We start from the raw sequence: 14,643 nt of genomic DNA, 5'->3' as shown, positions 1-14,643 counted from the left end.
AATAATAGTATCACGACCATAAGTGTTGTTCTGACTTTTTCTTTGCTCCAGAAGAATTAAAGAACTGAATCAGAGCCTGGCTGCCCAGAAGCAGCTCGTAGAACAGCTGTCTCAAGAGAAACAACAACTGCTCCGTCTGTTGGAGGAGCCAACTAGCATGGATGTGCAGGTGAGGTGTGGGCAGAGCTTTTTGCCTCTGTGTTCATCATTTCTTGCTGCATAAGAAATGACTACAGATTTAGTGGATTAACACGACATACATTCATTGTCCCACAATTTCTGTGGGTCACGGGTCCAGGCCTGGCTTCGCTGGGTTCTCTTTGCCAGCATCTCACAAATCTGAAATCAAGGTATGAGCAAACTGCTTTCTTATCGGGAGAGTCACTAAGGGAAGGATCGTCTTCTAAGTCCCCTCAGGTTGTTGGAAGAATTTATTTCTGGGTGGCTGTAGGGGTTGCGGCAGCTTGCTTCTTCATAGCTAGCAGCAGAGAGAAAGGGGGTTCCTTTGCTTTTCTACCTCTACACCGTCTTTTTTTTTTTTTTAGATTTTTTTTTTATTTATTTATTTGACAGAGAGAGAGATCACAAGTAGGCAGAGAGGCAGGCAGAGAGAGAGGGGGAAGCAGGCTCCCTGTGAGCAGAGAGCCCGATGCGGGACTCGATCCCAGAACCCCGAGATCATGACCTGAGCTGAAGGCAGAGGCTTAACCCACTGAGCCACCCAGGCGCCCTCTACACCGTCTTTTAAGAGACTTACCTGATTGGATCAGGCCCACAGTTATAATCCTTTTGGTTAACTGAAAATCAACTGAGTAGGGACCTCAACTGTATGTACAAGATCCATTCACTTCTGCCATGTAACATAGCACACCTATGCAGCGATATTCCCTCATCTTTGCCATGTTCTATTCCTTAGAAACAAGTTGTCAGTCTCACCCACACTCAAGAAGTAGGGATTATGTGAAGATGTGGTGGCTACCAGGGGGTGGGAAGCACTGGGGCCATTAGAATTCTGCCCACCACCCTGAGTGATTTATAATTGTACAGAATGTTTAATGTGGGTTCTTTCTCAGTTAATGTTGTTTTTATTTATCATTTTAATTCCAGTATCATTAACCAACAGTATTATATTAGTTTCAAGTGTGCATAATGCTGTTTTAATATTGAAGAATTCTTACTGTGGTATAAAAATTGCGTTAGTCTATATTGTTGCCCTTGAAGTTACCTCAGAGGAAACTGTCCTCCTCCCTTCAATTTTTAATTTTCTAAAAAGGTATTTCCGAAAAGAACCCTAGAATATATCTTTGCCCAAGCAGCATAAACAATTACTGAGTATTCTTACAGGTCTTAGAGCAGCGAGGTTTAACTTCTTGGTTCACATCTAGAGAGCTGGGAGTCAGGATGAAAGGAACAGGGAGAAGAACTAGCCTAAAGCCATGCTTTCTATATTTTCTGTGTCATGGCACAAACAGGAAATGATAATATTTGTAAGGTACAGTGGTAAGTGGATGGAGCTTCTTACTTGGAGGTCATCAGTCTGGGCGCTTGGGCCACGACAAGGGCAGAAGAAATCACTATTTTAGCTGTACTTGTAAACTTCTTGGACTGTGACTCCACTTTGGTTAGAAAGCTCTGGTTAACAAATTCAGGAAATGATGCGTATACATGTAATTAGGCAGATAGGAGGGGAAAATAAAGTTCATAGGCTTTTTACAAGATACATAATGAAATAGCTGGAAAGTTTCTGAAGGGACTTTTATTCAAGCACAATCACCATACAACGTTATTTTAGTTCCAGGTGTACAAAATAATGATTCAGCAATTCTGTACATTTCTCAGTGCTCATCAGGATGAGTGCACTCTTATTCCCCTTCACCTGTTTCACCCATACCCCCACCCACCTCCCCTCAGGCAACTTTGTTCTCTGTATTTAAGAGTGTGATTTTTTTTTGTTTGTTTGTTTGTCTCTTTTTAGAAAGACTGTTTTATAGGTAAAGACTGAACTCAAAGTTGTCAATTTCTGTGATTGCTCTCCAGGAGGACCACCGCAGAGTGTGAATGGTGCAGGGCAAACAGGTCACAGTGAGAATTCTATCTCATTTTAATCTCCTAGACCAAAAGAAAAAGAAATATTGAAGCACTTTCTTTTTTTTTTTTTTAAAGATTTTATTTATTTATTTGACAGACAGAGATCACCAGTAGGTAGAGAGGCAGGCAGAGGGAGAGGGGGAAGCAGGCTCCCTGCTGAGCAGAGAGCCCAATGCGGGACTTGATCCCAGGACCCTGAGATCATGACCTGAGCCGAAGGCAGAGGCTTAACCACTGAACCACCCAGGTGCCCCTTGAAGAACTTTCTTATAACATCTTGGGAACATTCAGTTACACTCAAATGGTTCAGATTATTATAATATAAAACCTAGAAGTGGAGTCACAGGATTTCTTAGATACATATTCCAAGTGCAATTTAAAAATATTTTATCAATGAACAACAACTTTTCAATAGTAGTCACTTCAGCACGTATTGTAGCATTTTCTACGGGCTCGGTGCTGCTCTACCAACCTTATATATTAACTCAAATTAATATAAGCCCCTGACATATGAGACATAATAAGAATAATTTATAATAAAATGATGTTTATTTAAAAATATACATTGCATATGTATATATACACACACACATGAGTATATACATATGTATAGTATGTATATACATACACACACACACACACACACAAACATGAGCACAATTATATTAGCAGACATAAAGAAAGAGTCAGGTGCTTGTATCTGTAGGGAAAACTAAGTGACTGTCATAGCTTCAAATGTAGCCTGATACAGTCATGTTATACTGGCGATTCAAAAACGGCAAGGGGAATGCCATTAATAAATGAGGGTGACAATGCCAAGGTGAAAAACTCTTGGTAAATTTCCAAACAGTAGAAAAATCAACTCTTTCTTCATTTTCTTTTTTTTTTTTAAAGATTTTATTTATTTATTTGTCATAGAGAGAGAAGCGAGAGTGAGCACAGGCAGACAGAGTGGCAGGCAGAGGCAGAGGGAGAAGCAGGCTCGCTGCCAAGCAAGGAGCCCGATGTGGGACTCGATCCCAGGACGCTGGGATCATGACCTGAGCCGAAGGCAGCTGCTTAACCAACTGAGCCACCCAGGCGTCCCTCTTTCTTCATTTTCATAGCAGTTCCTATTCATGGAAAACTCACTGTATATTAACATTGTGTATATATATATAAATATATATGGCAGAATTCCATTGTAGGTTCAGGTGATTATATAAAGTTGTATTACCTCACCAGTGCCCCATGGAACATTTAAAAGTCATTCAGTAATGAAAGCACAAAACAAAACTTCACATTTTAATCCTACAGAGTTACCAATAATACTAATACTGTTCTACTACAATCAAAATGGTAACATGTTGGTAATGGAAAGCAACATAATTTTATTGGAAGTGGAAAAAAAATGTTTTAAGAGTGGGAAAATGCATGGGCATGCATGTGTGCATACTTAAGTGTGCAAGCAGGGGTGAGAGGGAGAGGCAGAAAGGGAGAGAGAGAGAGAATCTTAAGCAGACTCCATATCCAGCATGAGCAGGTCACAGGGTTCCATCTCACAACCCTGAGATCATGACCTGATCTGAAATCAAGAGTCAGACGCTCAACCCACTGAGTCACCCAGGGACCCCTACAGTGTAAATACATTTCTTTAAGATTTTATTCATTTATTTGAGAGAGAGAGAAAGAAAGTGTGTGCAAGATTGGGGGAGGGGCCATGGGGGAGGGAAGAAGCAGACTCCCCACTGAGCATGGAGCAAGATGTGGGGCTTGACATGGGACTTGATCCCAGGACCCTGAGACCATGACCTGAGCTGACGGTGGACGCTGAACCAACTGAGACATCAAGGTGCCCCTGGAGACCCAGCTTTTATTGAGTGTCCATGAAACAGTGTGATGCTGCTAGCCAGTGAAGGGAAAGAGGAATGGAAAAGAGGAAGGATCCATTTTTGAGTCCTGATGCTGCTCTAAGCGCCGTGTGGAGGCCTGAACATTCAGTTTTTTTCCAACTTTCATTACAAACTGTGAACTAGGTAGGATAAAGCTCCCTTTGCAAGTAGGGAAACCAATATTTAGATTAAGTGATGTAACCCAAGTTATTAAGGCAGTAGGTGGTGAGGTCAGAATTTGAACATAGGTTTATGTGGGTTCATACCTATATTCACACTGCTGTTCTGAAGAGCTAGTATCACAAATGTACATGTGTGTGACTGATCAAAAGATATCTGTTGACAAAGTTCAAAACCAGCTCTCAGAATATCAGTGAACCAAAATTTCTGGAATTTTTCAGTGAAACTACCCATAAAACAATAATTCCTCATTCGTCCCTTTCCTAGTTTCTGATAACCTCTGTTATAATGAATCAATGAATTTGCCTTAATGAATTTGCTTGTGTTATGCATTTCATACAGACAGGAATCAGATAGATGATAGATAGATAAACAGATAAATAGGTAGACAGATGTCATTCAGAATTTGGAACAATGCTTTGCCCGGCTCATTGCAAATTACGTAGCACCCGTTGCTCCAGTCATCATGGTGATGACAATAAAAACAAGAAACACCCCATGAATTTGCAAAATGTAGTTTAGGAGATGGTATAGTCACTCAGTAAGAACCACTAGTCTGGGGGCTGTAGCTTCCAAAGGGTTTATTGTCCAATAAGAGATTGGCATGTAAACAAAGAACAAAATACAGGATGATAAATGAAGAGATAGAAATATATGCATTGTGGGAAAGGAACCCACAGATGGCAGGGAACAGAGGACAGAGGACAACAGAATTAGGGTGAGATATCTTTGAAAGTCAAAGAAGCCTCACCTGGAAGTTGCTCTTGACCTGGACCTTAAAAGCGGAGTACTCCAGGCAGAAAATAGAAATACATCATAGGCAGGTACAGTATATACAGTGATATGAAACATGTTAAGGAATTGGGAGAAACTGGTATTACCAGGTATATACTAAGTGTTATAGAATGATAGAAGACATAACTGGGACATTCCGTAAGTGTCAAGCTAAGGACTTCCTGTTATAAGAAACAGAGAATTAAAGAAAAAAAAAAGCTAAGCTAGGGGGAAATAAAGCATATGATTTGCATTTTAGAAAGACAATCCTGTGGGCTCTTTAGAAGGAGGACTAACTGAGCAGATAATTGATGTCATCTCATGAGAGCAAATCATAGTTTGACACAGCTATTAACTGCTTGATCTAATCCATTCTTGAATTAGGGGCCAAGAACATTAGAAAACCAATTATAAAGTACTTTGTCTCCCCCCTCTGTCTACAGTCCTGTGTGACAACTCTTGCTATCTGTGACAACTGAAGCCTTCGTTGTGGGCGTCATCCTTGTCTGCCAGCAGTAGCAAGCAGCATCTTATTCCCACTGTATCCTCAACCTTTGTCTTTCATGCCATCTCTTACCACAGAAGCCACACCCCCCACAATGTGGAAGGCCCGAGTTCATTTTCTAGGCTCTGGGCCTGCTCTGCAAAGACTTAAGAATTCCCTCATCTCCAGCAAAGCCATTCCTAGAGTTCTGGAGACTGACTCACTTCCTCTACCTCCTCTGACCCCTCACAGCTGAGAATACCACAGTTGGGAAGAAGGGAAGCTCACAGATTTTACACATCGAGGTTTGAGTTGTCCAAGTGAAAATTCTTCTCTTATGCCATTTCCCATAGATGAGTACTTCTCATGTAATCTCAAGTCTGAAAGTCTGGACTGAGTATAATCTCTGAGTACAGGAAGTTTCATTTCAGAGCCTTCCATCCCTCAAAAAGAGACAGTTTTGATCAAGATTATTTAATTTAATTGATTTTACTATCCCTCTAGCTGTTTTCTTTTTCCATTCCACCATTCATTTTAGCGATACTTACACAGTAGTATGACCTTCTATCATATAATTAACCCCATAGAACAGCAACAAAGAAAGCCATAAACTTGACACGCCACCAATTGACATCACTCCATGTTTGCTTCCAATCACCCCTTGTCCATTCAGATCAAGAGCATGTCGTTGTGAGCAGAGAACTCAGGAACTTTTGGATATAGCTGCCATGATGAAGCAACATGTCCACATCTTTTTTAGTAAAAAGAAAAGCTAACAAAGTGAAGTTTTACAAAGCATTTTTCTCTTCCTTCGTGAGTATATTCATAAAGTTGCAGATGAAAGACCTGCACTCTGAAAAGCTGGTGATATCCAGTTACTGACATGATTCCCTTTTATGGGAGAGTAGAAGCTTCATTTCAAAGAACCCTTTAAATGAAACCAGACCTAAAGGGTATGAACGCAAGGAGCAACGATGTACTTGCAAAGTAAGGTCTGGAAGAATTCTTGTTTTATTTCATTTTTCCATTCTCCAGTTTTCCCCAAGTGTAATATTTTTAACATGTAAATAAATATTGCCTTACAAAATGAAAGAGGACAACAGAATTAGGGTGAGATATCCAGTAAGCAATCAGGACCTCCCACTCATACAAATCAGCAGACACTCAAGCCATTGCATTTATGCCTTGTTTGGAACCTAATGTAAATAACACTGCATGCAGTGAGGCGTATTCTTAAAATAGCAAACATTCCAGTGTTACCATGGAGAGATCTGACGTGGAGGTTAAGGCAAGAACACTCACTGCTCAAGGCAGAGACTGAAAACCTTGCAGGGATTAGGAGCTTGCGCAGCTCCAACTAACTTCATATAAGGAGCTCTTTCAAAGCAGCTTTACAGTATCTTCTTCTTAAAGCTGATGAATGTTGAAGGTGGAGACTCTTATAAATCCTCATTCAACCTCACTGTCTCCCAGACATAACCTTTACTGGTAACGTGTCTCAGCAAATCATCTAAGGCAATTGTAGTCCTGACCCTTTAGAGCAGCAAAGGTGGTGGAAAAATAAGGGATTTTATTACCGCTTCATGAAAAGTATTTACTGAGAATTTATAATGCACAAACTACTGTAACATGAAGGAATAAAGAACACAAAGATGCATAAGGTTTAGTCTCTGCCTTTAGAGATGATAGTCTAATTGGAAGGTAAGGAAGCCACTGATGGAAACAAAATATAAAGCAGTAGACAAAGTACAAAATGTCATGAGCTGGGGTAGGCAGTAAAGATTTTGATCTATAAGAAATGAATAGGATTTTAATAAGAGATGAAAAGGAAAGGCATTGATTTACTCATTTAGTCATTCAATGATTATTTATTGATATCTAGAAACATACTGTCCAAAGTACCTCAAAAGAAAAATAGACAGATGAAACCAGAAACTGGTTCTTTGAAAAAGTAAACAAAATTGATAAACACTTAGACTCATTAAAAGAAAAAGAAAAAAGACACAGAGAGCAAGAGCAAGAGTTGGGGGAGGGAGAGGAAGAGAGAGAGGACTCAAAATCAGAAAAGAAGAAGGGAAATAACAACTGATACCACAGAAATACAAAGGATTATAAGAAAATATTGAAAAATTTATGCCAAGAAATTGGACAACCTATAAGAAATGGATAAATTTCTAAAAACATATAATCTTCCAAAACTGAATCAGGAAGAAATAGAAAATTTGAGCAGACCAATTACTAGCAATGAAATTGAAAATACTGTTATGCTGAAAAGAAATAAAAAAAAAATAAAAATAAATAAAATTCATAAAAGAGACATTGATGAAAGAAATAGAAGATGACACAAATGAAAAGATATTCTATGCTCATAGATCGAAAGAACCAATATTTTTAATTTATTAATTAAAAATTAATTAATAAATAATTATTATTAATTTATTAAATTCACATTAATTTATTTTTATTATGTTATGTTAGTCATCATTAGTTTTCAATGTAGTGTTTCATGATTCATTGTTTGTATATATGGGCTCCATGCAATCCGTACCCTCCTTAATACCCATCACCAGGCTCACCCATCCCTCCCAACACCCTTCCTTCTAAAACCCTCAGTTTGTTTCCTGGTAAGGTATAGTCTGGCAGGTACAATCTCTCATGAGGAAGAATCAATATGGTTAAAATACCCATACAACCCAAACCAGTCTACACATTTAATGCAGTGTCTATCAAAATACCAACAACATTTTTCACAGAACTAGAACAAATAATCTTAAAATTTGTATGGAATCACAGAACACCCTGAATAGCCAAAGCAGACCTGAAAAAGAAAAGCAAAGCTGGAAGGATCACAATCACAAATTTCAAGATATGTTACAAAGGTGTAATGATCAAAACAGTATGATGCTGGCACAAAAACAGACACCTAGGTCATCATTGGAATAGAATTGAGTCCAGATAATCTGTGACAAAGTAGGCAAGAATATACAGTGGGGAAAAGATAGTCTCTTCAGTAAATGATGCTTGGAAAACTGGGCAGCTATATGCAAAAGAATGAAACTGAACCACTTTGTTACACCATACACAAAAATAAACACAAACTGGATTAAAGACTGACACGTGAGACCTGAAACCATAAAAATCCTAGAAGAAAACATAGGCAGTTATCTCTTTGACATTGGTCCTAGAAATATTTTCCTAGATATGTCTTCTTACTCAAGGGAAAAGAAAAGGAAAATTAAACTATTGGGACTATACCAAAATAGAAAGCTTTTGCACAACAAAAGAAACCATCAACAAAATAAAAACATCAACCAACTGAATGGGCGAAGATATTTGCAAATAATATATTTAATAAGGGGTTAATATCTAAAATATATGAAGATAGTATACAACTCAACACCAAAACCCCCAAATAATCCAATTAAAAAATGGGCAGAAGACCTAAATAGAGATTTTTCCAAAGAAGATAGACAGATGGCCAACAGACACATGAAAAGAAGCTCTATATCACTGATCATCAGGGAAATGCAAATCAAAACCACAATCAGATATCACTTCACATTTAGACATTTGTTAGAATGTCTGAAACCAAAAACACAAGCAATAACAAGGGTTGGTGAGCAAGAATTTGGAAATAAAGGAACCCTTGTGCACTGCTGGTAGGAATGCAAGCTGGCAGCCCTTGTGGAAAACAGTTTGGAGGTTCCTTGAAAAATTAAAAATAGAATTACCTTGGGTTATGAACATTGGGGAGGGTATGTGCTATGGTGAGTTCTGTGAAGTGTGTAAGCCTGATGATTCACAGACCTGTACCCTTGTACCCCAATAATACATTATATGTTAATTTAAAAAATTTTTATTAAAAAAAAAAGAATTATCATATGATCCAGTAATTTCGTTACTGGGTATTTATCCAAAGAAAACAAAAACACTAATTTGAAAAGATAAGTCACTTCTTTATTTATGGTAGCATTATTTACACTAGGCCAGATATGGAAGCAACACTTGGGTCCATTGATAGATGAATGGGTAAAGAGAATGCAGTATATATATACAATGGAATATTACTCAGCCATAATAGGAGTGAAACCTTGTCATGCAACAACATGGTGGACCTAGAGCATTTTATACTACATGAAATAAGTCAGACAGAGAAAGACAAATACCATATGATTTTGTATATATGTGGAATCTCAAAAACAAAACAAAACAAAACAAAAAAACAAACAGACTCATATATACAGAGAACAAACTGGTGGTTGCCAAATAAGGGTGGTGAGGGGAGGGCAAAGTAGATGAAAGGGATTATGAAGTACAAATTTCCAGTTATAAAATAAGTAAGTCACAGAGATGAAAAGTATGGCATAGGGAATATAGTCAATAATATTATAATAATCGTATGGTGACAGATGGTGACTGTACTTATTGTGAACATTGAATAATGTATAGAATTGTTGACTCATTATGTTATGTACCTGGAACTAATAGACTATTACATGTTAACTATATTTCAATAATAAATACTTTAAAAATACTTAAAAGAAGAAAGGCAAGAGCCTTTCCCCTTAAGGAGCTTGTATCTAATAAGGAAGATAAATAGCCAAGTGTTCAAACAAATAACTAATTGCACATTGTAATAAGTACTTTGAAGAAAACAAAGAGCAGGGATTAGCCAACTGTTTCTGTAAAAGGCCAGATGGCAAATAATTTAGACCTTGCAGGTCATAAGGTTTCTGCCATTGTAGCACAAACATAGCCATACACAATACATAAATGAGTTGGCTTGTATGTTCCAATAAAACTTTATTTACAAAAATAGGTGGGGGGGGGAATTTAGTTCACAGTTCATAGTTTGCTGACCCCTAATAGAGAATTAGGGAGAACGAGTGTGGGGGTACTATAGGTAAGGAAGATGGTAATTTTTTTAAAAAAGATTTTATTTATTTATGACAGCGAGAGAGGTAACATAAGCACAGGGGAGCTGGAAAGGGAGAAGCAGGCTCCCTGATGAGCAGGGAGCCCGATATGGGGCTCAGTCCCTGGATGCTGGGGTCATGACCTGGGTCAAAGGCAGATGCTTAACAACTGAGCCACCCAGGTGCCCTGGAAGATGGTAATTTTGAGATGTCTCTGACCTATCATATGCAGATATGAATAGGTAGTTGGCTATTTCAGATTTGAACTCAGAGGAAATTCTGGGATAAAGATATAAATGGAAAGTTACTGGTATAAAGATGGGAAAGGATAAGATGATATGGAAAGAAAATAAAAATAGGTAAAAAGGTCTAGGACTGAGGCTCAGTGAACACCTACCAAAGGTTCGAAGTGGGTATGACTCTTAGTTCACAAATTCAGTTGTACAGGAAATACCATGTTTCTTCACTTTCTTTCAATCGATTGAATGTTACCCTGAGTCCTTATCTTAATCAGGCTAGCAGGAAGTTCAAAATCATCCATTTGGTACATATATTCCTCCCTATTCTCTCAATTACATGAAAGTGAAGGTTTTTATCAGGTGCCAAAGAATTAAGGGATTACTCTTAACGTTGGTCCACCCTGGAAGTACCCCTTCTCCAACAAGGATGGTTCTGCCAACTCTAACAGCTTGCTTTATTAGAGTCTTTTATGGAGCCAGAACCCCATGATATAGAGTCCAGCCTCTCCAAGTCACCCACTGCCTTCTCCTCCCAGGTCCTGCTGCTTCTCTGTGGCACTAATATGGAATGGAGGTGGCTCCCTGTTATTCTCTGATCCCCAGTCTCTTTCTGAAATGAGTGAAATCTAACCCCCTCCTTTTCTGTTGACCTCAAAGACCCTTTCTCCTCTTCCCCACTGGGACACGTGGCTTAATCTTCTCACTTGGTTTAGAATTTTTATTAAAGTCAGGAAATGCATTTGACTTCAGCTTCTGCTCTTTGCTCTGCAAAAATTTCCAAGTTAAGGGCCTGACCATCAGATTATAAAAGAGGAAGGTGGGGCATACAGTTAATAAAGCAGTTTAATATCCTGTCATCACGCCATATGATTAGGGAAGGAGTATATAGTTGAAAGATGAGATGTAGTTGAAAAGTAGATTAGGATCTTTCTGTAGAGATATTGAAATGCCATGCTGATGAAGTTTTGGACTTCATCCTATAGTCGATAATGATGAATCTTTACTATGAATATTCTGGAAATAGTATGGAGGATGATTAGAGGGTAAGCTTCTAAGCCTAGTGACATGGTTCAGGTTTTAGGTTTCAAGAACCTGAAATAGAAAATGTTGTGAAAATGTGAAGCAACATTTCTGAACATGCTAGAGATGTTCAGAAAAAAAAAAAAAAATCCCAAATTTAGTGTTTAACTTGATAGGGAAGGATTCTGAGGAGTTAAAGGTAATAACTCTGAAGTTTACAAGTCACAAGTTTACAAGTTACAGTTACAGAAAGTGATATGCCTGACCTTCTCTCTCCTGCTAATCTCTCCCTAGCTTTTGACAAATGTTAACTGTCTCTCTCATTCTTGAAACTCTGTCCCCATCTCACCTGTGCTTTGATTGTAGAAGAGCCTCACTTCATTTTTTTTTTCCACTTAGTTTTCTCAGTCACCTAAACTCAGCATGTTCCTGATCAAATTTTTCATTATCTTTTTGTAGATGGACTCAACTCTCACATTTCTGCTCATTTAGCCCATGTTTTCTACCAGTCTTTGAGACCAAAAACCTAATCTTCATCTTTAATCCTTTTCCTTCATCCTCTATATGTCGTCAAGTCCTGTTGTTCATTCCTTCAAAATGATTCTCATATTTACCACTTTCTATTTATATACCAGACTAATTTTTTTTAATTTAAATTCAAATGTTTAACATATAGTGTATTATTTGTTTCAGGGGTACAGGTCTGTGATTCATCAGTCTTATATAATATCCAGCGGTCATTACAACACATACCTTCCCCAATGTCCGTCACCCAGTTACCTCATCCCTATACCCCCACCCCTTCAGCATCCCTCAGTTTGTTTCCTTTGATTAAGAGTTTCTTATGGTTTGTCTCCCTCTCTGGTTTCATCTTGTTTCATTTTTTCTCTCTTCTTCTATGATCCTCTGCCTTATTTCTTAAATTCCACATATTAGTGAGATCATATATTGTCTTTCTCTGACTTATTTCACTTAGTGTAATACCCTCTAGTTCCATCCACATCATTGCAAATGGCAAGAGATCATTTTTGATAGCTGCATAATATTCCATTGTGTGTGTGTGTGTGTGTGTGTATGTATGTATGTGTGTGTATGTATGTATGTGTGTGTGTATATATATATCTCACATCTTCTTTACCCATTCATCTATTGATGGACATCTGGACTCTTTCCATTGAAGCTATTGTGGACATTGCTGCTATGAACATTGGGGTGCAGTTGCCCCTTCGGATCATTACATTTGTATCTTTGGGGTAAATACCCAAGAGTGCAATTGCTGGGTCATAGGGTAGCTCTATTTTCAACTCGTTGAGGAATCTCCATATTGTTTTCTAGAGTGGCAGCACCAACTTGCATTCCCACAGACTTTTTTTTTATTACCCCACATATGAATAACTACAAGGCTTTTTAGCAGGTCTTCCTATAACCATTCCAGAATCTTTCCCTGAAATTCCAGTCCATCCTGTTCTCTGGCTAATCTTTCCAAGATGAAGTTTTCACCATGCCATTCTTTGTTCAAGTTCATAACATTAAGTCCAAAATCTTTTGTCTTTTCTGAACATTAAATTCTAGTTACCAAAACTTCCATAGCACCACAGCATAGCATCAGGCTTACAGTTGGCTCTCCGTATGTATTCTCTGAATGAGCAATTATAGAGGATAAGTTTTATAAAGTAGGATGAACCAGGCCATTCAGATGCTCCTCAAAATCCCTAACATCTCCCTTTACCTACAGGCTAGCACTGTATCTAACCCACTTCTAAGACTATTGATGATGCCCTTTTCTTTTAATGGAGTCCCCTTCTCTATTTCCACCATCCTAAGACCCATCTCAAGTGTCACTCTTGCCCTTTCAACTATTTCTCATTTTTTTCTGCACTCATACTGACTTCATCAGTACCATTTCACTTACCAATCAATTGTACTAATTTTAGCATGCACATTTTCTCCCTTCAACTAAACGAAAAGTTCACTAAAGACAGAGAAATGACATACTGAATTCATGCAAATTCTTGCTCCTTGGTTGATTGACTTAACGTGTGCTTTAAAATTCACTTGCGGTGCCTGGGTGGCTCAGTCAGTTGAGCTTTGGAGTCTGGCTTTCTGCTCAGGTCATGATCTTGGGTCCTGGGGTGGATTGGGTCATGGGATTCCCATTCAGTGGGGGAGTCTGTTTGTCTCCCTCTCTCTCTGCTCCTCACCCCACTCTCTCTCTCTGAAATAAATAAATAAATCTTAAAAAAAAAAGAATAAAATTCACTTAAGCAGCTACTGGTATTTAATAACTTTACTTGAAAGATTCTTTACTATTTTAAGATGGATTCTGCTGATGACCGTATGGCAATCTGCAGCTGAACTGGTAATCTCCTGGTTTTAAACAAGTCTTTCAAAATGCTGTGTTATTAATTAATGCAAAGCATGATTGCTTCTGGCTTCTTAAAAATTTCCAGCCATCACAGGGGAGTCATGCACATGCTTGTGTTTCCATAAAGCCTAACTGGCTTTACTTTGATATTCTTGTATTTCCTCATCTGTTTTATCTTCTCTGCCAAATCACTTTTTTTTTTCTTTTTTTTGCATAGTTTTTAGTAATTAGAACAGCTATTTCCAATGTCATAACTAGGGCAGTGAAACCTAACACAACTGTTTGGGACGTGGGGATTTTCCATCTCTAATTCTCTTGGAAACGCCTTACCAGCCCGGAATTAGGTCTTAGAAACACTACAAAATAGTGGTTACAAAAGTGGCTTTGGTTCTAAGAGATACTTCCCAGGCCCCAAAATCTAGAGGTCAAAATAGAGATAGTGCAAAATGTCTTTAACATAACACTACTTAGGGGGGCGCCTGGGTGGCTCAGTTGGTTAAGTGACTGCCTTCAGCTCAGGTCATGATCCCAGAGTCCTGGGATCGAGTCCCCCATCGGGATCCCTGCTCCCTGGAGAGTCTGCTTCTCCCTCTGACTTTCTCCCCTCTCATGCTCTCTCTCACTGTCTCTCTCTCAAATAAATAAAAAATCTTAAAAAAAAAATAACACTACTTAGGAATTTTGATTCATATGAGAATATAGTTCT

The 14,643-nt window shown here is 38.4% G+C and overlaps 1 protein-coding gene across 6 annotated transcripts in view; it reads left to right on the top strand.

Annotated features, from left to right (window-relative positions):
* PDE4DIP (phosphodiesterase 4D interacting protein) overlaps positions 1-14,643 on the top strand; it is a 217,960-nt gene that overhangs the window by 115,938 nt on the left and 87,379 nt on the right. For all 6 annotated transcript variants that reach the window (XM_047728748.1, XM_047728742.1, XM_047728746.1 and 3 more), the window contains one exon: positions 52-169. In XM_047728748.1, the coding sequence (XP_047584704.1) occupies positions 52-169 (118 nt within the window). The remainder of the gene's footprint in view (positions 1-51; positions 170-14,643) is intronic.

This window comes from Lutra lutra, chromosome 4 (genome assembly GCF_902655055.1).
Source record: "Lutra lutra chromosome 4, mLutLut1.2, whole genome shotgun sequence".
Taxonomy (NCBI): domain Eukaryota; kingdom Metazoa; phylum Chordata; class Mammalia; order Carnivora; family Mustelidae; genus Lutra; species Lutra lutra.
The sequence above is the reverse complement of the archived record's forward strand: the minus strand, read 5'-3'. Positions and strand labels throughout refer to the sequence as shown.